Genomic DNA, 26342 nt, shown 5'->3' with positions numbered 1-26342 from the left:
CTGGATCGTTGTCTGTTTTCCTTTGCCATCTTGACCTGTGTCACAGAGGTAAAGAGAGCACTTTCCATTCGAACTGTTTGAATAATGAAGCGAAGTGGGAAAAACTCGGCACATACCCTTCTCATAAAAAAGGAGGGTAGGGGGACCCCTGTGGTAGTGGGTGCCACGTAGCATAGGGTGTGGATCGAAGCCTGGCCCACTAGGTTTCATACCTCAGTCCAGGTGGGGCTATTACACCCCTTCTGCCCCGGATCCTCACAAAACTACCTGGAGGGGCGGAGTTACATTCCTCTTCCTTCCCTCCTCCCTTCCCTGGCCCACCAAACTCCGCCCATTCATTGACATGGATGCACTTAAACTGATGGCTTTTGCTCTTCTGTATTACCATACGGAATGAATAAACACCGTTAATAGATATAATTACTATGGTGGTGATACTAAGTAAACCGATTTCCAAATGCGTCACTATGAAGGAGTTCCTTGAAGCTATTCCATTTCCCCCGCGTATTTGAGGGCGGGGCTCCATGACGTCACATCCCCACACACCTGAGCACTCGGCCTCATCAACTGGCACATTCAGTCCGTGTGTGTGGGTGAAACGGCAGAGTCACGTCCTTACGTTTCAGTGACTTTCTTTCCTTTTTTTCATCCTCTCCTATTCCCTGTACCACACAGCGAGCACCATATAGCAGCAGCACCGCGCACAGAAGCACGATGACCAGCGTTACCATGGAGAACAGCAACGCACTTTCACAGAGTATGGACTCTGTCAACACGGCAGCAGCAGAGGACGAGGTCGGTATTCAACGCACCGTCATGGGATTATTAATTGTTATAAAAAATGAGTTTTCCCCTCAGATGTGCCGTGCAACATTATCCGATTTTAAATATGGTGCTAAAGTGTGTTATAGCACCACACAGCAGCGTCAAGTGTCGTGGGTCTTGTGATTACGATTTTGGTGTGGAACGTAAAGGAAAGGTATAAGTGCTGTGGTTAACTTCTATACCTGGTAATCGATGGGGGGTAACGAAAAAAAAAAAGCTAGTTTACATGAGTGTATTAATGCCCCCTTCGTTATTCTGTCTTTCATGTGTGGTTTAGTACAAACAATCTCTTTGTCGTAGGATTTGGACGTGATACGAATAAGGCGAGAGGGAAAGAACGCCTTGCAGCATAGAATCGTGTGTTGTGCAAGTCCCCTCAAGACTAAAACGTGGGGGCGGCGCCATTTGCAAGATATGAACCTTAAAGTATAAACGCACATTCGCTTGTGTTTCCATTTTTTTATGTAGTAGAATGAAAATGGTTTTCTTAAAACTAATTAATCTCGTAAAAATTCAGTGTGAGGCCAATTACAGAGGTTCTGGTTACGTAGATAGCTTATTGTACTAGACTAGGCCTAGGTAGAGGATGTTCAGTTAGTAGGTTTGGCGTTGTCAAACATTTATTTCTTTTGTATGGTTCTAGTAGTATACTGCAGTGCAAATATTTATCTATTAGCGTAGTCACTCGTAAGTAACCTGAATGTTGTAATATCTAGACTGTAGGTCTAGGTGTATAGGCGCCCCTAGCGATGGTAAGCTATGAGAATTTTACAGCCAACGAAATCCTCTTGAATTGCCTATTGGTCAGACTATCATTTCCAAGTTAGGTTTGCTCTGTTTATCCATATCTGTACCCCAGAAATTCTTATAGTACGTTGTTGTGTTTTAATTATCAAAAGTATTTGCATGTCTAGATTTGCCATTAGATTGCTAAGACCAATATCATAGGTAAAATATTTAAATACCAAAATAATTACTGTAATTAATGCATACTCCTATGTCAAACAAACTTATAGATATGGCTATAGATCTTTATTATGATAGTTCAGGTTGCAATCGAACTTATTTCGTAAAACTTGACAGATATTTTCAGAAAATACAGTTCCTGCCATAGGAAACACTTTTTCAGAAAAAAAACCGAACCGTGTTAACTATTTTAGATTTTCGCATTAAGTCCAATCAGAATAGTTTTGTCGAAAGCATTTTAGTCATTCGAAATTATTATTTTCATAACACATTTGAAACTATATTTATTGGTGTTTGCAGCGGTTGGATCTTCAATCCGTCTTTCCAAGCATCGTACATTAGGCAGAAAATAACTGGTCATTAGCTGACTCATATCCTCCCCAGCCCCACGTCAGATAATACCGTATTCTTCATCAGAAATGTTTTAATATGACATTTTGGCCTTGCGCATAAGAAGTTACTTTTATTACTTCAGAAACCACAGGTTGATGAATTTCAAATCACACCGGTTCACGCTGAATGGCAGATCTTGAGTTCCTTGAGTACAACTCAGTTGGGAGTGGGAGGAAAAACGTTTTGGGGACGTGACTGGGCAACCCGTTGGCAACTGTCCTTGTTAATGACTAAGATAAATCCAGCTGTGTTGATTGGAAATAAACGCAGTGGAAGCGGAAATCCGTATGAGGGAGAAACAGCTCCACATTTACTAAATTGACTAATATATATATGTGTGTGTGTGTGTGTGTGTGTGCGTGTGTGTGTGTGTGTTGAATGTTATTTTCTAGTTCATAATTCGGATTTAGCTTATTCGCAGCAGGTTAAATGAGTTTGGAAACTTGTAGGGTCCATTTTTATTTATTATTTACTTGTTTCCCTCTCGAACAGTTGTTCAGCAAAACATCAGGATTGTAAACCAGTGGAGGAACTTAACTTTGGTGTCAGTTATTCTCTCAAAAGTTAACACTCGCTACCATTCTTCCTTTGTCGGTTAGACTGTAAGGCAGGCAATTTCAAGCTACACGGTGGCGGTTATTTACATCCATTTAACAAAGGGAGATGTTGTTATAAACTTACAGGTTAGACTATAAGGCAGGCAATTTCAAGCTACACGGTAGCTATTATTTACATCCATTTAACAAAGGGAGATGTTACAAACTTACAGAAGTTAATGTCACCGTCACCGACCCAAGCGGACGCATGTGTGTGTGTGCGCGCGCGAGAGAGAGAGTGAGTGAGTGAGTGGGAGAGAGAGAGAGAGGCTTACCACTGATCTGGCTATACTCCTGAATGCTGGAGAGGGCCATGTGAATGTCTCCTGGATAATATAATTGGTCTAGTTGGTTACACAGATTGACACAAGATTTTCATACTGTTTTAAATCGTTCTAGTCAACAGCGTCGAATGGGAATTTTGCAGTAAGGTGGATGCAACTTGTACAATTTGATATTAGACTAAGGTGGTCTGGTGTCTGCACGGGGATTGTGTAACTTAGTCAACGGACCACTCAGCTTATAGGGTAGATTTATGTATCAACGTGACACGTTAAATCGTCACCCATTGTTTCCTTACGAATATTTTGTCATAAAAGTTGGCGAACGTAAATAGGAATTCATAGTCTTAATGAAGTGCACGTGAAACTACTAGTACGTTCGATGTTTGCAGGTGTTGAAGTTTCATGGTTGATGGTAAGGGTGCTTAGGTTTACAGTGTAACTGACATTAACCTCGGTTGAATTATTCATATTAGCATAAGAAACCGTTTCGGTATTCTTGTAACTATTTGATTAGTTTCATGAAAAAAATTAATTTTGGCGTGACAAACGTTCTTGGTTCGTCTGGTATATATGCCTATGCTATGCCCTATTTATAGCACAGTATACGTGGTTCCATCGCAAGAACACGACTTTACTTTAAAAAATGTACATCTGCCCCTAAATTACTGGTTGCTCACGGTCTCTCGCCCACCGGACCCCCCGCCCCCACCTCGCCCAACGCCTCGGGGAAATACGCATTGGTTTATCGTCGATTTTTGGAGTTTGCTCAGGTGTCACCGTTTGCTCATAATTATTTTCCTCGTTAAAATGTCTCGACAGTTCATGTTCTCAATGTTTCCACGAGGAAGGTATGAAGGCGGTAAATTTTGTCACAGAGAAGGCTCGGATGAAGGACTCAATACTATTATAGTAATTAACGTTCTTACGTTGATATTTTTACATTTAAAAATGTACTTTTTTGCTCCAACGGGGAACCTGTGCCCTCTGTATGTTGGTTTCCTCTGTGTAAGCTGCTTTGAGTTGTCCCATCATTTTGTGCCGACTCTTGATATTTTGAAACTGATTTTCTTTAGTATTATGGAATAATGCCGAGAATCTTGTAGTTTTTGAATTAAAAGTAAAAGTTCTAATAGATGACATAAACCAAGTAGTATTTGCGCATTTTAGTTATCAGGTTTAATCGATTTTCACAAATACTTGCTATCAAATCATCAAGTTCTTCATTTTTCCTTCCGTCTTGTGCAGTGTATGTCATTGGATACAGTACAGTAAAATGCAGCAGCAGCTTCCTTATTCCAATAGATAGCCGCTCGTGAGACGCGTCGAGCGTAACGCTTTCTTAAGGGTTCCCTCGGGATACGGCTTAATTAGGCTCTGATGGTTCGAAGAGAGGCCGGGCTGCCTTGCGTAGTAGCTTCATCACCTCTTGGCTTTCCCTTTCCTCTCTGTTTTCTGTGACACTTCTTGATTATTATGGTTGGTAAATTATTATAGCCGATGCTTCAGGGGTGGCACATTTTTATTAGTATATTTTAGTTTTTGAAATCAATGAGAAGTGAAAGTCCAGGACATTAGTTTTAAAGTTTACCATGTCCTTATAATAACGTACCAAATAATACTTGTATTGTCTTGGAATTGTGCTTGATTATGACGTAATCATGTTATTCATTCCATTATTGATAAAGACTGATATCAGATATGACATTCCAACGTTAGTTATATATATATATATATATATATATATATATATATATATATATATATATATATATATGTGTGTGTGTATATATATATATATATAGCATGGTCGATGGTAAGACAGTGGACTCGCATTTGCAAGGTGTGTAGTTTGATCCTTCTTGGCCTCCACCCGTACGACCGTCCTGCGAAAGGATAACAGCGTCAAAGAAAGGCCATGTGTCTCGCAACTTCATCTCATAAGTTGTTAATAACACTAAAGAGGCTGACACCTTAAGGCCCAGTGCCTCTAAGGCGAAATTATAAATATGCACAATATATATATATATATATATATATATATATATATATATATAATATATATGTATATATATATATATATATTATATATATATATATATAATATATATATATATATATATATATATATATATATATATATATATATATATATATATATATATATATATATATATATATATATATATATATATATATCTCGCCGTTAACCACGCTGGTGCAACTTAGGTACACAGTGATTAGTCGACTATGATGGGCCACACCTGGGCCGGGAGAAGGCTAAGGTGTTAGGGTAACATCTCAAAATATTTCCGAGAGCGAGGAGGATAATAACTTGTGGTGCAACCCTCACTTATGGAAAACTTAGAGGTAATATGGCTGCATATTCCGGACAAACTCAGCTAGGTGTCGGTGTAAACAGGAAGGATATTTTTTGTCGTATTCTGCAGCACCATCCAGCGATTTTACAACAGTAGCCAAAGGTATCGCTTCGTTTATTCCGCTTCAAAATCTGATTACCGTCGAAGTAATTTATGTAAAGAGGGATTACTTAGATGTACAACGGCTGTCGGATCAAAGAGCGATTTAGTCGATTTATGTCAGATTTCGAGATTTTTAGTTGACAGGGTTGGTTGCAAGGTGCCAGAGAAAGGTTTTATTTCATATACTGTAACGGTCTCTCTCTCTCTCTTTCTCTCCCTGTATTGGCAACTGTTCTTGAACTATGCACTTAATTTTGAATAATTAATTTTTGTGTTCATGTTTGCTTTAATGCTGAACATCAATATATTCAACCCTTCCCCGAGGAAGTGTATAAAACACCATGAACTTGCGTGTGGAACTTTTTTTTTCCGTTTGCTATATTGTTTGTGCCTAGGCCTTTGAACCTTGTTTGAATGTGTGAATACATAAATACCATTTTATATCATTGTTCAATGAATGTATAACGAACGAACGCAGAAAAACACTTGCAAAAATCTTCATTCCTTTTGTTTATCAGGTCGGTTTCGCCAGCAGGTCCAAGGCGATGTCTCCTTCCCCTTCCCCCCTCCCCCTCCCTAGGGTAATTAACTACATTACCGACAAAGCACCTTTAGTTTATCTGGTCGCCAGGACAGAGTGCACGAAACGTATCGATTCTCATGTGCCGATACGCGTTTGTGAATCTATAATCAAAATAAATCTCGTTGAATACTATTTTTCAGCATCAAGCCTTTGCCTTTATTAGGGGCTGATCAGGGGAATAGGCCCACATCCACTGCCACGTCCAGAATATATAGAATGTGTGTGTGTGTGAGCATGCGCGTGTGTGCGTGCGTGTTGCGTGCGAGTGATAAAATCCTTATTTGTCACTGCCACTGATGCTCGCAAGTATTGCAGTGGTTTTCTGGCGCATAATGTGTGCCAGCTCAGCTAGCCTTGAATCCGACACTAGGAAGAGTTCTTGTCACTTTCCAAAATCCTCCAGGGTGATCGGTGCTTGCATTCACCGTTGCGGACTAAATTAAAACATCGTGTTAAATTGATAGTTCGGTATTGGTTTTTTCCTCCAAAATGCCCTATTCATTATTCTGTAAAAAAGTGCGGAAATAGAGATAAGATAATCTTGTTTGTCTAGCTATCTATGTATATAGCAGTAGATATATATATATATATATATATATATATATATATATATATATATATATATATATATATGAATAATTATCACATCGAACCGTGATTCATTTATATATCATGAGAGAGAGAGAGAGATATGCATGTGTGTATATATATATATATATATATATATATATATATATATATATATATATATAATAGGCGTTATGGCCGTCATTCTGTATGTCTGTCTGTTATTCAATCACTGCTAAACGGCTTGAAGGATTAAACCAGAAAAAATTTTTGGATTGGGCTTTGATCGAGGATGGTTTATAGCCTTATATATACTAGCTGACCTACCCGGCGCTGCCCGGGAAAACGTAGCATCAGGTAGGGCAGCTAGTATATATAATGTGTATTATTACCATGTCCATACTTCAATCACTAAATCGTCTCACAAGTCCGTGGTGGTGAAAACTCCATAGCATTAACTCTCCAAGCACCCACAATGAAGGCTCATCAGCAGCACGTCAGGCTCTGGGTACACTGCCTCATTCACCTCTTGTCTTGACGCACTCACGTTCCTCGTGGATATAAAGGCTTCCTTTACTTTTTGAGTTTTATTTCTTTTCCCTTCTCACTACCCTTCAGAATAATACTCTCATTTTCACTATCTTTTTACGTACGCTGTTGACCATTTCTTCATATTTCCAAATTTCTCGCCATTTCCTTTCTAATATGTCCCGTATTCATGTATAGTTCTTAAGAGCCTCGTCTTTTTTTTTTCTTTTTTACCCTGATAACCACACTTCATTTCTATGAGTAGGAGTTGACTCAACAAAACCATTTATAATTTTGAGCGTGATTCAATAGATACTAAAAGTCTCTTCCCAGTACTTTCCTAACACTTGTCCTGTGACTTGCTTTTCTGTCATCCTGTCATCATTCATTTTATTTACTCCCAGTACCCATACAAATAGATTGCTTCCTCTCTTGCAGACACTTTCACACTTGCATTATATTCTGCAGTTTCTCTATATTTTCCGTACAGTACTGTATCACATACTAACATCATACATTGCAACAACTTTGCACCAGCGTCTCAAATAACTTCTCACGTGGAGGCCTAACACGTTTGTATGAAATAAACTGTTACATCAAACCAGTCACTCCTGTCAAAATATTCTACTGTTTCCGTCGCATACTACCATTCAACATTCCATCATCCCAACTTTTCTTCCACATTTCCTCAATTATTTGTGTTCGTTTTTTATGCCATTTGAAGCTTTCAACTATTTTTAAGCTTCTTGCGTAAGTATTTCATAACACGCACCCTCTTCCTCATGAGTCCACATTGTTCTTCCCCTGTCAATCCTTGTATCTTATTTTATTATGTCAATAAAGATCCTGTCATAAACCTTACCCTATTTTGTAGTCATGTTACACCGCTGTAATTCTTACTCTCGCCTCTGTCACCTTTGGAACATCATCCCAACTTCCTCCATATTGTCTCGACTATTTCTGTTGAAAGTTGTTTATTTCTCACTCGTTCCTTCAGAACTGTTCCCCATTCAGACTACATTACACACCCAGGTTATGCATAATCGCACTTATTACCACCATACCTCGCCTTCTCATTCACAATATCATCAGCTTCAGGTGTTATTGTTCTTCAACGTCTTAATTGCCCACCTTATATCCTCTACAGCTATATTCACAACCATTTAGACTCGCACCATTCAGCTCTTCCTTTTCATTCTTCCACACTCGCCAAATTAACAAAATAATTTTTTTGTAGTTGATCCAGTACTTTATTCACTTCAGACAGCACTTCCTAGTTTGCATCATGTAGTGTGTGGGATCTCTTTGTTCACGAAGTATGTCTGCATTTACTTCACTGTGGACCAGCTTTCCCTAGTTGTTGATCACCCCGCCCCTTAAACATTTTTATCTTGTTTGGTCGATCACCCAGTCCAACGCCCTGCACGTGATCTTTTGCTGTCGCTTTATCTCGAATTATTTCCCGTTTCACTAAGCCTCCCACTTCCTTGCTGTTTATTCTCTCACTCCCATACCCACCAACAACACTCACCCTCACCCCGCTTACCCTATGACCTAGTCAGGAAATTTTATATAATAGCTTATATGTATGTGTATATATATATATATATATATATATATATATATATATATAGAATAATTATCACATCGAACCGTGATCCATTTATATATCAATTCAAGCTACAAATGTCTTTTAATATCTAAATTCACTTTACCTCCCAAATGATATATTTTCATATATGTACCGAAGGGAATTTTTAAGTTTGATAACAATTTTATCAACTTAAAAATTCCCTTCGGTACATATGAAAATATATCATTTGGGAGGTAAAGTGAATTTAGATATTAAAGGACATTTGTAGCTTGAATTGATATATATATATATATATATATATATATTATTATTATATATATATATATATATATAATATATATATATAGTTGTGTGTGTATGTGAGTACAATTCAAACATTTTTTAGTACTGATCACTAGCATGTGTTTGCTACAGATAATCCAAGGGTTAGAAGCGGCTTTAGCTTGGCAGCCATTTCGTTATTTCTAATAACGTAGCGATGCCACGTAGCGTGTGATATCGACATTCGACCCCAGTACTAGCAATTGTTTTCCACCACTTGAATGAGTTTGTCATTGCTAACCCTGAGTACGAGTAACGTAATTTGTGTAAGGTCCTTTTTATTTTATTTTTTTGCAAGTCAGAGCAGCTGTATCGTATAACAATAACTCGCGAAATCAGCGTTCCAGTTTACTTGTTGGTTGTAGAGAGGTATGATTTTACGTTGTATGGGGTAGTTCAAAGGGAACGCTATTGACGCACAAATACGGGAACGATTTTTTTTAAAGAAGAAGTTCAGTACAGAAGTAGATGGCGAAGATAAAATTAATATAAGCAACAAATGTCTGAAGATGATGACCGAGATAAACATGGGAAAAATGAGAAAGAGAAAGAGAGCAGGTGTGGGTGGAGAGAGAGAGAGAGAGAGAGAGAGAGAGAGAGAGAGAGAGAGAGCGCAAATACTGTACAGTGGGAAAGTTATTTTAGCTTCTTTCTGGTGCAGTCTGCTCCTGCGTGGGTTGGTACATCCACCGGGAAGGCTGGGAAGCATGAAAAGTTGGGGGAAGATAAACCACAAACGAGATTGGGGAAGGATGGCTAATTATTGGCGAGACACGACAAAACATGGATTTAAAGCCACCAGCCGCTCAGGTTCTCTAGGAGGGAAATGCCACCTTTAATAACGAATATTGTGAAGGTACCAACAAAATGTCTGCAGGCAATTTGGAATGATAATGGAATGAAAGGTATAGTGTGGAGTTGGTCTGGATAGAGTACAGAGGAATGTCAGGAGACCGCTTAGGTAGGAGGGGTGGGGCAGTTGGGGTTGGGGGAAGTTGATTGAGCAGGATGGGACCGGAAGTAAGTTGGGATGCTAGTTGAAGGTCCGGATATGGACTCCGGGAGGGGAGGCCCGCGAGATTCGTGGGCTTTTTATGTAGACTATATGTCGTGGCGTGTATGCTGCGATGTAGCATTCTGGTCAAAATCTTTTGTTCGTTCTCGCTAATTTATGGTGTCTTTGTCTCCGTGAGGACTGAAAAACAATATAACCTAGTGATGAGAACGAGTGTATACCTTGCTAGATGAACGATAAGACGTGATTGTCGGATGTGTAGATTACTGTATATCTGAAGTTTTGTATATGATATTTACAGTCTAGCTGTATAAGGGTTATACGGTTTCTGAATCGTTTTACCGATCTAGCCAATATCGACGGTTTCCAAAGGAAGTAAAGGAAAACAGACAGAAGCGAATTTTGATTTATTTCGTGTTCATGTTTGTGATCGTTTGAGATCCTTAATTCTTTGATTACGTATTTAGAAGTTTTACCTTGGTTGCCTTAAAAGGGCTGTCATACGGAGCATGGTACCGTTATTATTGGAAGATCATTCTCAATAGTGGAAATGTTACAAGAATATGCATTTTGTTGCTAATATTTTTGCCGTGAACGTTCAATTTTGGGTACGCGGATACTTTTACTTGTCTCATTTTTACTTTGAACCAAGGACTCTGATATCTTTTTAAATTATTTTAAAATTTTCTGTTTCGAGCATGAGCTGGACTGTTAAAGGTGAATCAAGGGCTCTTGATGTGACCCCTGGGCTTAGGCTGTATATATAAATATAATATAATATATATATATATCATATATATATATATATGTATGTATGTAATATTTATATCTATATATAAATAAGATATTTATTATTAAAAATAAGATAGGAAAAAAAAATATATGAAATCCATGATATTAACACAAAATTCTACATTTTGAACGATTATTTGGGAAAAGAGACATAACTCAGCTTTTCGTTTTCCCAGATTTGGATATGTTGGTTAGTTGAGTACGATGGCCTCTAGTAATAACAGCCAGTGCATTCCGTCTCTGCAAGTTTAAGGGGACATAAACGACTGCTTAGTTTGACGTTAATTTTTCTGTTGTACATGAAATAACTAGCTGAACGCGCGCTCTCAGATATCGAGATAATAATATGTAAATGTAAACATACTTGACTTTTAGCAACTCAGATTATGAGCAAGGTGGTTCAGGGTTATCGTATGCACTCATGACAGTCCATACGGAATGTCCGTAAATTGTACGAAATTTCTTTCATTCAAACAACATGCCGGACGTTTGGGTAAGGTATTGCGGATAGAACAAGTTAGTTATTGCGAATAATTAATTCGGAAAACGACGAAGGCATGCAGGAACACACACGTCTATAATAGTCAGTTTATGTACTTTCTGTACTCAGCAGTTTGTTAGACAATTGTTGATCTGTTGTGGCATTGCAATGTCACCCGGAAATCCATTTGGTTGTCGGCAACAGATCTCAGGGACTGACTTTCACCTTAGTAAATTTCTTGATATTTACAGATACAAGTATCATATATTAAGCTCTACAAGGGTTGACGAGAATGTCTGTTTTCATGAAGTGTATAGTTCTTGGGGGAGTAACGTGGCTGTTTTTGTTTTATTTTATTTTAATTTTTTGAATGATCATGGCGAGTATAATCACGATGCTAGTAATTGTTTCCTGTATGTACCTCAGCTTCAAGAAACACGAACATTAGTTGTAGTTAAATTTGTATGTCGGTAACTTTGCCCACGTGTGGAACTGGGTCCAACGTTATTGCTTGGTATTGTTATCGTGGCAAATAACATCTGTGTAATTTTGTGTATTCAGTTACTACAAGTTTGAAAATTCACAGCTAAACTTCGATATATATGATATATATATGTATTTATATATATTTATATATGTATATATATATATATATATATATAAATATATGTATATATATATATAAATATATATATATGTATACATATATATATAGATATATATATATATATATGTATATTATATATATATATATATATATATATACACACATATATATCTATATATATATATATATATATATATAGTATATATATATCTATATATATATATTACAAGTCCTATTTATAGACTTGTATATATAGAGAGAGAGAGAGAGAGAGAGAGAGAGAGAGAGAGAGAGAGAGAAAGTAATTTGACATGTCTTCTTACGGAGGTTGGGGGTGGAGTGGGGTGGGCAGGGTGGGGATCGCTTAACGGTTTTTTTGTCTAACCTTATAATATTTGCATCATTTGAATCTCAGACATAAGGAGAGAGAGAGAGAGAGAGAGAGAGAGAGAGAGAGAGAGAGAGACCATGCGAATGCCCGTAAAATAATCCCAGGTGATACGATGAACAGGTGTTTGAGAACATCTGTGTCCTGCCGCCGCTGCTCGTTACAAGTGTTGAGGACAGCTGTTAGGCTGGTTGTTTCAGCGTGGATTGTGCTTAGAGTAACCGTTGGACTGGTTGACATGAGAGGGATAGTAAATTGTGGCCTTTGTTCTTTCTGTCCAGAGCAAGAAAAGATGAATTTGGTTTGTGTTGTATTTTAGTTGTGAAAGGCAGGTGCTGGGGCAAGTGTACCTGGACCGACTTAGATTGACGAGTTTTGTCATAATGGTAAAAAATAAAATAAAAAAATAATACTGTAAACTGAAAAATTATATATATATCTTATATATATATATATATATACATATATACTATATACATATATACATATATATATATATATATATATATATATATATATATATATATACACACACACACACACACACACACACACACACACACACACATGAAGAGCATGAGTTTTCTTCCCGAAAAACGGCTGGTTAAGTAATGTTTGCAATAGGAAGCATTAGTATTTATTAAGTTGCCAAAGGTTTCCGAAGATTGATTTGAGAATTTTATTTTGCTTTTGAATTAGAAATTATTTTGGTTTGAGGAAAGGCCAACTTCATTAAAATAATTTAATCACGATGGTGTTACTTTTGTTCAGATTATTTTTTGGCGCAACATTTTTGAAGTCATTAAAATGCTAGTGTCTGTCAATGGGAATACTGAATGACTTTTTTTTAATCCAACTGGCCACGGCCGGAAAAACCTTCCCATTCATCGTATGCTGTCAGGATTATATTCTCTATTTCCCTCTCACGTTGTTGGTATCGTCGCGAAAACTTCTAAATATACTGCTTCTTGTTTGTCAGAATGTTCAAGGTCTTTAGCTAATTTCTTTATGGCGCGTTTTTGCATGTATCGTTTGTGCAAGTTTCATTACCCTGTTTTAGTTTTCTTTTTTTTATGTTTTGCTTTCCCATTGCCCTTGGGTTGATAATATCGGTGGTCAACCTGATTTTAGTCTTCTTAATTGTTTGGAGGGTGATTATGTTTAACCTTCTCCTCGTTGTTTACTTGGTTTTTGTTTATAGTTTTATATTCCACGCTAAATCGCTAACTTCGGCCAAACTTTTGTATTTATGTACACATATGATATATATAGATATATATATAATATATATATATATAGTATATATATATATATATATATATATATATATATATATATATATGAGTATATATATATATATATATATATATATATATATTATATATATATATATATGTATGTATGTGTGTGTGTTTGTGTTACGATATTTCTGGATATTTATACGTATACACACACACACACACACACATATATATATATATATATATCATATATATATATATATATATATATATATACATTTATATATACATTTATATATATTTATATATATATATATATATATATATATATATATATTATATATTTCAAGGTTAATTGTTCCTTACGCTTTCCTTCTTGGAGCATCGCTCAAAAAGAGCTAAATTTGGCTACATTTAAGAAGGCTGAGGCTAATAGATTTTAGTGGTTTTGTGGGTCCCACGTGACAACCTTTTTATTTTTTTATATTTTTTTTATAGAGGGAGGAGCTATAAAACAGAGTTTTAAAGGTGTTCTTTGCTAATATATATATGTTTATATATATATATGTATACATAGTGTAATGTATATAAAGATTCGTTTAAAACCATGAAGATTTCGTTTAGAACCATCTCATGAATTGGTCTGCTTTGTTCAAATGGTATGTATTCATCCTCACGGAAATAGTTCAGGTTTGTTCACACCAAGGGACCCAGGGCGAGCCCACAAGAATGTTTGTTTTGCGTTTTTGCCGTGTAAGATTGCATTACGAAAGTAAATCATACTTGCAAGTGCAGTAAGGTGGTTCTGTTTTGGTTGTGTCTAGGCTACACAAAGGTATGGAATCGAATCTGCCGTCTTAGAGGCTCTGAACATTATGAAAAAAAAGTAATGGATGTATGCATTAGTGTAGCGATGTCCTCACTTAATTTTTTTCGAATTACTAGTAGAGAGCCAGTCTTATTTTTTTCACTCCTGACCATCAGTCTCATTCCTTTGGAGATTTTGGTGTTCGTCTCTCTTCCGTGTTGTGAGATTTAATTGAGTTGTAATGCAAGACTGTTAGCCTAACATCTCGTGTCTGTTAAGGGGGAGGGGGTGTAAGTTACGGTGACCTTCTTTCCCCCCTCCTGTATATCTTTGGAATCATCTGTTTTTGCTAGTTCCAGTAACATCTCTCAAGAGGTGTATTAATATTTAGTTGTCTCCCATTCTTGTATTTGAGAGATATATTGTTTTTCAAGATTGATTTCAGACCTATATTCCTAACGTGACTGCTTTTTTTAATTTTTTTTTTTTAACTACACTCGTGTACGAAATGTATGTATTTGAAAGAGGGGGAAACATGTTAAATGTTGGTCTGGTGGGTCAGAAGAGCCATATCTAGCAAGTGAGGGGCTTTTATCCCGTTCCCCTCGTCGTCGTCTTACACCTCCAAGCTTCCACCCACTGAGGTCCGTGACCCCTTGGGAACTATGAAGTTCCCTGTGTAGGTATAAAAGTCAGCAGTAGTAGGTACCCATCTCTCGCCCCAGTCTCGGAAGTGGGGAGGCTGTGGTGGGGAGGCGCCGATGGTCGTAAGTCGCACCACTCAAAAATTTAGGTCTCTCTCTCTCTCTCTCTCTCTCTCTCTCTCTCTCTCTCTCTCTTTTCTTGATGTGATGTTGAGAGGAGTTTATTGTTGGGTCTCATTTTTCTCTTTGTTTACTATTTAGAACTGCTGTCAATTTCATTGGAATTTTGTCTTCTCATCAGCAGGATTTTATGGTTTAGTTTAATAAAACTTACACAGTGATATATAAATATATATATATATATATATATATATATATATATATATACACACATATATATATATATACTTATATATATATATATATATATATATATATTTTATTAATTATTTTATATATATAGACATGTATATATGTATACATATACATATAGTACATACACACATCGGGTTCTCCATATAGAAGGACGTAGGTAACGGACAGTAATTTGCTTGTTAAATGAGTGTGTGCTTAGTGAGAGTTAAATCCTTTGTAAACGCTTAGTTAGACCATTGTTCTGCACGAATACATGCATTCTGCATTCATCCCAAGTACAATAATATTTATCATTTCGAAAATGAATTGCAGACAGCATTTTGAATTGGTAGGAATACGTGCTGTGTGAGCATCTACATAAGTCTCTCTCTGCTCTTCTCTCTCCCGAAAAATCTTCCTCTCTCTCTCTCTATCTTGGGACTTCTCTTGTCCTCTCATTCTCTTCCTCGTCTCCCTCTTTCATTCTCTCTCTCTCTTCCCTCGTCTCCTCTTATTCCGGGACCGTTTGCCGTTCACACTGAATATTTATAAGACCATCATTTTTATGCCTTGGTGAATTATGCAGATAGAGAGGTCACAAGTCACTTTTTAGGGTGAGTGTGTGTGGTTAGAAGATGAAATGGTTTACGGAAATACTATATATACCTTGCACGGATATTATTTCCTAGGTCAATAGAAATAGAAATAAATGTAATAGAACCTGCTAATAGCTTTTTGTATCGCGTTTAAATGGAACTCCATCCCTTATCCTTAAGAGGAGAATAACCCCAGTACAAACATACGCAAACAAACACAAACACGCCCCCAGGTGCAATATATATATATATATATATATATATATATATATATATTATATATATATATATATATATAATACTGTACTTGGGTGTAAGTGTGTTTTCGTATGCTTGTAGCTTGGGGTTTTCTCCCCACCAGGGGGAGGTCTGGGGTTCCGTTCAAACGCTATCTCTCTCTCTCTCTCTCTCTCTCTCTCTCTCTCTCTCTCTATATATATATATCTATATATATATATATATATATATATATATGTGTGTGTGTGTGTGTGTGTGTATGTATATAAAATATATTTAATTACATAGTGGGTACTACCAGCTGACTATTTGCGACTTGTTCGTGTCATTCTGCTACAACCACTACCCATAGTCACATAATGACAAGGTTACGAGGAAGAATCAAGAATCCTGGGTTGTCCGATGTGCCGAGGCATAATTAGGCCTATCCGTATAGAGAGGCCGATGCTGGTTATGATATTGCGCGGAAGTCGGTCAGTTTTTATGACTTCACGATTGACGGATGCCTGGTTATATAAAAGGTTGGATTTCTACGGCCTGTTTGCTTATTTTTGTTTTTCCGTAGTTTGTTGTTCTCTGAGTTCTGTAGTCATAAATATCAACGTGCAAGTGTGCCAAAATAAGCTTTTGAGTGGCTATGTGCTGCAGAAAGTATGAAAGCTGATTTTTTTCTCTCGGATATTTTTCGTTTTATGACTTATCAGCAGCAGCCTCCAACACCTTGCGACGCCAAGGGCCAGTGCGAAATCCAGAACCGGTACCGGTCTTTCGAGAGCCCTCACTACCACAGTCACCATCCGTTGTACCCTTCCTTCTCATAGTTCTCATCCAAATAGACGGATATTGCAACACTTCTTGTTGCGCATAGGAGACCAACTGATATGGATATGTCCTAGATACTGACCCCAAGGGTTTTCAGCGGACGTTATCTAGAACTAATATGGCTTTGGGTCATTATCTTTATGATATTTATACTTATTTATTTATTTATTTTTTTTTACGGCAATTCCCACTCGGGCTTGTACTAAACACGCGGCAAAGGTAGGATACATACCGGGTAAAAACCCTTGGGGGTCAATATCTTGGAAAGATACACTGCCACTATCACCATGCCCAAGCCATCAACCATCTCGCTCTCAACATCATCCCAGTACTTATGGAACGTCCATAAATTCCCTTTATTTCCTCTATCGTATGATTTCTCACTCAGTCCTGTCATGTTCTCTGACTATTCATATTTTTCTTACAGCTTCTTTCAGAATTTGGCAAAATCGTTAGATATAGTTTTATTGTCTTCCGAGCCATGGCCGTATAAAAATATATGTAATTTCAGTCGATTTGTATAATACTGTATTCTTTTGCAGTTTCAGTTGATTTGTATTTGTTCGTGTTGAAATTCAGAGCTGCAAGGTGGGTTCCTCTTAGATGTGGCCAAAATTACATTTTTTTTAATGTAAATTATGAACTTAGTCTTTTCACTTTAAGTATACATATTTTGTGTGCGTAAAAATTCATTTCTTATATATTATATATATATATATATATATATATATATATATATATATATATATATAAATTTAAGAAGGTTTCCTGGTTCGTAAATAGTCCACGCAGTGTCTTGATTTTTAAAAGTTTAGTTTTGGTGACACGAAGTAAGCATGCATTCCAAGTTCTTTCCCTTAATTCATTATATTATTTTAATAATAATTTTAGATTAAAACACGATTTCATTTCCTGCTGAAATGCCTTCATAAGTAACATCATTCTCTCTTTGTATTGATGAACAGTGATAAGATGCTAAAACATTACTTTCCCCTTTACTCCTGTTTATTTTCAAACTGTTGAAACTCGTGTTATCAACTTAGGCTCTCTCCTTCTTCCTCATTGTTGCCTTGAGAATTATTCTTGTGGCTCTTCATGGCCATTGTAGATCATGTTACCGTTATTGCACATATTCTGATGGCGTGCGGTTTCAAACATCTTGAAGTGTTTAGATCTTTACGTCATTCTTCTTATATTTGTTCCATTGTTATCCTTACTTCATTCACGTGTTCCTTTTTTTGTTTTGTTTTTTATCTTTTTTTGGAAGCTTGGTTTATTGTGTGGGAGGGGGGGGGGGGGGGGGGGGGGGGGGGGGGGGCGGAGGGGAGGGGTGAGGCACAGTTGTTGGCGGCGATGGGGCTTTCCAGCATTCTAGAATTTTTCTTCCTTTGCGTTTTTGCAGTTGGTGCAGTTTTTTTTCCATCGCTACTTGTATTTTTCGTCACGTTGCCTTTCGTCTCTGTAGCTGAAGGTTGGAGATGATTCCATCCACCTGTAGCTTGTATTTTGTGTATTTTTAACATCTTTCTTCCCTTGGTAGTAACATGTATCGGGGCTCATGGTTATTCGGCAGCTGCATATAAAGGCCTGTTTGCTCTATTGTGCTTCTCTTCTTCCTTCGCCCTTTAGTTCAAAAGCTCCGCACCGGAAGTAAACAGCTCTTTTTAAAGGTCATAGGATTTTATCTTCTATTGCTGTGATGTGCAGTGCCTAAGTCACACTAGTATATATATAATATATATATATGTTATATATATATATATTTTATACATAAATATTATATATATTATATATATATATATATATTATTTTCTTATATCTATATATATTATATCCATTATATTATATATATATATATATATATATATATCCTATATATATATATATATATATATATAATATATATATATATCTAAATATGATATGTTTTGCAGTGACGTGCTTGGCTTATTTAGCCTGGAATGGTAAAATTTAGATGTTTATGTATATGCATGATATTCTCTCTCTCTTTCATATATATATATATATAATATATATATATATATATATATAATATATATATTATATATATATTAATAGATATATATATATATATATATACAACGTACCACTAGGTGTCTAGGCATTTTCCTGCTTATTAAGAAAAGAATCGATATGCAAATACTTTGTACAGTTAGACTTTGCGTATAAGCGTAGTTTATTTGTGCATGCAAACAACAAATAAAACAAGGGGAAAAGTTAGTTATACGTTCGGTAAGCATTATACTTTTTTCCTTTTTTCCAAGTACATGCCAGAGTTTCTTCATTGTGTATACTGTTCTGGATGACAGCATATTCATAAATAAGGAAGAGCTTCAAACACGGAGTGCCTGAGTGTGAAAAGCAAAGCGACAATAATTTGTGGTCGATTTAGTTATTAGGAATTTGCTTCTGAAAGGAGGTTGTAAAAACTGATATTATGTTACAGTTGAAGAAATTGTAGGGCTGCTGTTGTCACAGCAGCCGGTGTCGGTAGCTGAGAGAGAGAGAGAGAGAGAGAGAGAGAGAGAGAGAGAGAGAGAGAGAGAGAGAGAGATTGTCATTGTACGACTGACAACTGTCCAAAGAGTTTGTGTTTTCACCATTTGTTGCTCTAGTGAGGAAGACTAAGTCACCAATATATTTTTTTCAACTTGAGCCGGTTGTATCCAGTTTAAACTAATTGTGTGAAATTTCAAAATCTAATGATATATCTCAAATTTGTGCAGGTTTTCACTCTCTCTCTCTCTCTCTCTCTCTCTCTCTCTCTCTCTCTCTCTCTCTCTCTCTCTCTCTCCAGTTAGTAATAGAAAATAGGTATTTTTCTCTCGGGTGGATATTTTGAAGGTCATCGATCCGGTAGTTAATTCACTCATGTTTGTACCATAGCTGTGCCGCCCCGTCGAGGCTAGAACGTTTCATCAGAGCTGATTCAAGGTAGAGGAAATGATCTGGCAATACTTCCGTGGTCGGATCTGGTGAGACGGAAAATCATGCGGCTCTTACCTTTACTATATTATATAGATGTGAAATGAACTTGTTGTTATTCCCATGAAATGATTTTGTACTGTAATAATTTTTACAGAAGCTATGCCAATACGTTGTTTTTGTGGCTAAATGGCATCTTTATGAAGCGATATGACAGTAGCTGTATAGATTGATATGACAATGTGTTTCTGGTACTGGTTTTGCCTCCATGAAATGGTCCTGCGTTACTTCATATTAAATATTTTGACTAATACTTTCGATTTGAATCAAGCAGTGCTTTCATTAATGGTAGAGGGTGTAGTGATATTGATCTGGCAAAGGAGGTAGTGTATTATTACGGAATTTAAGCTTTAATGCGTAAGCCCGTCGAGTATCCAGTACACAGTACTTAACGTATTCTGGAGGTCTTGCCGATACCTCACACACCCGCATGAGGTTCGCTGTTGAAGTGCATCTTTGCTTTTCTGTTTCTAATGTTGATAGTGAAACGTTGCGTTTTGTGGAAGTTCAGTGGGAAATGAGATATAAAGTTACTGGAACAATGCCTTCTCATAAATATTTTTTTTAGAATTGCAAATTTTCATGAAGTTGAGATATTGTATTGAATGTATTAAGTTGCCTCTGAAGGTGTAATTTTGCCGTCAACTAACTGTAAACCCCATGTCGGATGCCTTTGAGAAGGTACTCAAGAAAAGGGAAATCAACTTACAGATGAACATTCCAAGCTGCTCTATTAATTGTAATTTGGTTGGCATGTTTTCTCGTATCTCAGACTCACTAGGAAATAAGTTACATTCGGCATGAATTTTTCGTGGATGGAGAGCTAGTTTCTGCTTGTGATACCTTACAATGAATGGCTCATGCGTATTGTGAAATGATAGATTTACGTTATTGTCAAAAGCTGCCATAGGATTTTGTTATAAAGCAGCACTGTCCAATAATTTCAACGATTTTATTTTTGCTGAAAGATCTCTTAGAAGCTGTTGTCCTATACGTGCTGGCACGCAGGACCTTTTGTTTGCACGATCAAAAAAAGCAAACATATAGACAGAGAGAGAGAGAGAGAGAGAGAGAGAGAGAGAGAGAGAGAACAGTTACTTACTTCATCCTTAGTTCAAAATTTAAAGAAAATCATGCTCTGGATGGTAACAAGCGGAATCCTTTTGTATCACAACAGCAAACTGAATAATTTGTGATAAGGGTTAATCACTGACAACATTCACTGCAGTAGAAACCTTATACATAGTAAGCGAGCGTGTTCGGACGTCGGTAGGTACGAAAACTGGTGCCATATTAGGGTCGAGCGTTATTTTTAGCTTGAAATGAGCGCAAGTCAAATATTATCAGTAACTAAAATCTGAATGCATGAATCATGAAAGGCAAGCACACTTTTTCCGATTCCTAAATAGCCCGTGGCAGATATCAATTACGACTACAAGGTCATGGTCGGCGCTGTTGAAGTATTGTCATAAAATAATCGAATGAACTTACTTGTACTCTAAATACTGACGATTCTAATTTGACCTGGTTTTGAATGTCAGGCTGCCGATGTGTGCGTTAATTACACAGCTGAACTAGAGTCATTATAGTGGTAAAAGTAATTGATTTCGTGATTCGTTGCTGGCTAGAACATTTTGAATGAAGTGGCTTGACCTTTCCTCTTCAATCTCTCTCTCTCTCTCTCTCTCTCTCTCTCTCTCTCTCTCTCTCTCTCTCTCTCTCTCTCTCTCGTGTTTATGCTTATAGTCTATCGCTTTCTCTTTTTAACCAGCCGGGGTTAGATTAGGCGTTTTCAAATGAAGTTCCTGTTAATTTTGATTTTTTTTTCTGTTATCTAGATTTCTCTGTTATTTTGCGGTGATCTGCTATTTGTAATTGCAGTGATCGAACGTCCATTGTCCCCATTTTGGAGCTGCAAAGGACATTGCCACTAATGGGGTTGACAAGGACCTCGCCCCTCGTGGGGCTACAAGGACCTTGCCCTTAGCGTCATAAAAGCAAGTCATTCACGGTGTCATATAACTGTTTTACGTCACTCCGCTCGCCTCGCGTCCACTCAGGGGTTGGGAGGTGTGGGGGAGGGGGACCCCTGACGGGGCTTAATGCTTGGCGATCTTAGTGACCGTCTGAATGACTGGCTAGTGCATATGATGGTCAGTTACACGGAATATGACTTTTGATTGGTTGATTCAGCTAACTGGCGTGACATCAACGGTCACAGATATCGTGGGAACGGACGAGAGTAGATTTTAGTGTCCATATACAACGGGCTTGGACATCTGTCCCCTTTGAACTGGTTGGCTTCAGTGCTCTGTATCCAGGAACGCCAGGTTCATCTGGTAGACAGCCAAGAGCCCATGAGACGTTTGATAGCTTGGACTGAACAATTAATTGTTTGCAGCCAAGTCATTGCATATATCTATTAGTCAAGTGTTTGTGATGGCGTTGGTTGGCTGCTGACTGGAGATGGTATTCTTCCCTTTTGGGATAATCCCCTAATCGCAACTTACATGCGTACATACACACAAGCACATATATACGTATGTATATATAGACATTCATACATACACACTCACGCACACAAACACACACACACACACACACACACACACACACACATATATATAGATATCTATATAATAAAAAAGTTATATTAATAATTATATATTTATATAAGTAATTATTCTATATAATATCTATATATAAATATTAATGTTTTCTTCATGACATGTAGGCTTAGTGAAACATTCCAGTATTTCTGGGAGATGATTTGTTACGATATATTATGATTGATGTAAATACAGCAAAATAAATGTTCCCTAAATTAATCTGCTTAGTAAACGTTCCTGTGGATATCATGGACTTTGGTCCGTTGAAGCTTTCTCCCTATTATTTACAGTTAATGTCCAGCTCTGAGCCTCCAAAGGCACGTTCTTTCATGATGGATGGTATGTAATTTTTCTTCTCTTTATTTGCACAGGTAAGCAGTACAACATGACTTAACGCGCGCCCATCTGATATAATGGTCTCGGGAGGTGGTTGCGCGCGCGTTTGTTGGAGTTGGTGAGTTAACAAGATTATCTTTCTCTGCTGTTTATATTTAGGAACGTGCTCCTCTCTCTCTCTCTCTCTCTCTCTCTCTCTCTCTCCTCTCTACGTAGACATTACTCTGAATATAGAGAAATAACACTATTCACTTTTTCTTTCATCACTACTTTTCCCATTTTCATCCTCCCTTCCCTCGATTTTCTTCATTTTTTTGACATGTTGCATCTAGTTTTCATTCTTAATACTCGGTATGTTGACCTATCTTTATCCAGAGATGCCCAGTTGACCCATTTATACGAGAATTCCTGTTCCCGTGTACTTTCATTAATTTGCTTCAGTTAATCTACCATAGTTATTCATTAGTTTTCAGAAGCATCTCTCTCTCTCTCTCTCTCTCTCTCTCTCTCTCTCTCTCTCTCTCTCTCTCTCTCTCTCTCTCCATTACTTCTTGTGACTCATATCAACCACAGTTTCCCTTATCTTGATTCGGCGTCATCTACAGCAAATTCCCCCATGATTTTCGAGAATGTTTACCTTGAGTTCCTCGTGAATTTTCGTAACTTGGTTGCATTTACTCCGTGTCCTAAATTTTTTCTTGTAATTTGATGAAATATCTAGTTAGCGCTGTCAAAGTACAGTCCGTATAGTACATGTTTATCTCAAAACTGCCTTGGGTTTACTGCTAGTAACATGACATTCTAAACCGATAGTCTCTCTCCTCTCTCTCTCTCTCTCTCTCTCTCTCTCTCTCTCGTGATATTGTAATGATTGTCTTTGATTTCGTAATTCGTTTGAAGTTCTGATACATTCTGTCTACATCATTTGCGCGTTCAGCTACTTTTGTTTTCGTGTTAGAGCATTTCAAATCAGATTTACGATATCTAAATAAATTTTTCTTGTCAATGACTTAACATTGATTGTACATAAATTCTCTTATGTTGTGGCCTTCGTTTTAGCTTATAAGACTGTACAGTGTTTCCCAAAATGTTTCTCATATGCTTCTAGGAGAGAGTGGTTATGCCACTCTCATGGAGATACAGTGAAATAATGTTAGATAGATGTGTGTTGAGCGCGTTTGCATAGGATGGAGGTAAAAGACAGGTAAAGTAGGGGATGTGGGCGGATGTTTTTGGAGGTTTGTTGAAGTAGGTGGGTGGATGGGCGGTGGTGCAGCAACCAGCACTGTGGGCGTCACGGGTGGCTGCCGCCCTTCCAATCGCTCAGGAACCATGGCCTACCGCGCACACATTCATACACACACACACACACACACACACTCACTCACTCACTAGCAAGCCAAATTCACCTGGTGTGTAACAGAGTAGCTTAATCTAAATCCAAACTTGTTCCCAGATGTGGCTGTCAGAATTTCCAAAAAAAACGTCAGAATCCTTCATTATGAATGTGCTTTCTGTCAAATCAGGAATGTGGATTATGGGATCTGTGTTGCCTATGTCTGGACATGCAGATGTACAAGAATATATATATTATTGTTTGTGTGTGTGTGTAACACCCTATATTATATGAAACTAGGAAACAGAAAACTGCTTATTGGTGCATTTCCATAAAGTATATGGCAACTTACTCTAGTTTGTGCTAGAACGCAAACACTTATTCTTTAAGTTTTATTTGTGTGTGCATTTTTACAAGTTGTTCATGGTATTTGACAAAACATTTCTTGTGGAAATGCGCATGCGCGACTTGTGTCTAAATACTGCAAAATGGGTGTGTATGTGTGCGTGTGTTAAATTGAGCACTCTTTGCCAACCCGTTCACTGACTGTAAAATAGTGTTGCGAGCTTGCAAAACAATCAAGACTTCGCGCTTTGGAACAGTTGCTTGTACTCCCTCCCCTCCTCTTTTTTACCTACTCCTCTTATTCGTTTTTTCATCCTCTTCTTTGTGCATGCCCGTCAGAAAGAAAAAATCTTAGAGTAAATATACGTACAATTACATTTTCTTGTACAGTTATAAGCAGTAGTGCATGCATTAATCTCTCTCTCTCTCTCTCTCTCTCTCTCTCTCTCTCTCTCTCTCTCTCTCTCTCTCTCTCCGTGTGCTATTGAACATGGAGCAGTTCTCGTAAATACCAATCTATCTCTTGGACACCTTCCCAATAATAGGACGACAATTTTTAAATCGGTCCTGTAAATCCCAAGATGGCATTGAAGATTAGATTTCCCTTTTGTTTCTGCGAATGACGTCCAGAAATAGTTGTCAGTCTATGTTTATCATATTTTGTTTTTAGTATTTCCGATAATTTTGGATTTTTTAGATTGCCCAAAAAATCTAATCTCGTTAAATAAAAAAAAGAACCTTCGCGAAACTTTCATTCAATAGAGCGCATATGGCTTTTCATTTTATTGGTAATTTTTCTGCGCAACCTTGGTAAGTTACGACTACACATTTCATTTCCTTCCATCTCACTTTTCTTTGTTTTAATCAGGTCTGTAGGATAGATAAGAGCATGGGGTTACTTTTCCCGTTAAGCTCGCAAACGAAATGTTAGCGTAGAGGTTACGGGATCTGGTCTCGTTAACTGTAGTGATTAGAGGCAGAAAGCACAGAGATTCAAAGCCCACTAGTCACAACACTTTTGATTGTATTTTATTCGTTTTTTGCAATAATCGACCAGATTTGGATTACTGCGCCGAAGTGGTTCCGGTATGTTTATTAGTCACCGCTCACATAGGGTCTCGGTATTTTATAATTTATTTAGAGTGCTTTTAACAAGATTATCTTCTATTATTATTATTATTATTATTATTATTATTATTATTATTATTATTATTATTATTATTATTATTATTAAACGAAAATACAAACGTAATAGGTTTAGTTTGATTGTGACAGCACATTGTTGAGCAACAGCGTATTGTAAGTTAAGTTTTCTTACAAACGTGATGTAATATTATTAAATAATGTCTTTGGTGGGACGTTCTTTTACATTTCTCTTGAAGGTTTTGTGAAATATGTCACTTAGCACATACAGACTTCTATTACGGTTATTGTTGACTATGCTAATCATGAAACGTAGTAATTTTTTCCTATAAAACTTAGTATATATATATATAATATCCTATACATAAATATATATCAAATTATATAGTACACACATATATACTTACACATGCATACATACATACACACATACATTCATATAGCG

General features: G+C 37.0%; 1 protein-coding gene across 11 annotated transcripts in view; it reads left to right on the top strand.

Annotated features, from left to right (window-relative positions):
• The first annotated feature begins 563 nt into the window (after window positions 1-563).
• Window positions 564-26342, top strand: part of LOC135210366 (protein couch potato-like) — a 320503-nt gene continuing 294724 nt past the window's right edge. For 6 of the 11 annotated variants that reach the window (XM_064243268.1, XM_064243266.1, XM_064243267.1 and 3 more), the window contains exon 1: window positions 564-795. In XM_064243268.1, the coding sequence (XP_064099338.1) occupies window positions 715-795 (81 nt within the window). In that variant the 5' untranslated portion in view covers window positions 564-714. The remainder of the gene's footprint in view (window positions 796-26342) is intronic. The other 5 variants (XR_010313511.1, XM_064243269.1, XM_064243273.1 and 2 more) reach the window with 2 other exon arrangements.

Source organism: Macrobrachium nipponense, chromosome 39 (assembly GCF_015104395.2).
Source record: "Macrobrachium nipponense isolate FS-2020 chromosome 39, ASM1510439v2, whole genome shotgun sequence".
NCBI classification, from domain to species: domain Eukaryota; kingdom Metazoa; phylum Arthropoda; class Malacostraca; order Decapoda; family Palaemonidae; genus Macrobrachium; species Macrobrachium nipponense.
Note: the sequence above shows the minus strand (reverse complement) of the source record. Positions and strands in the feature narration are given on the sequence as shown.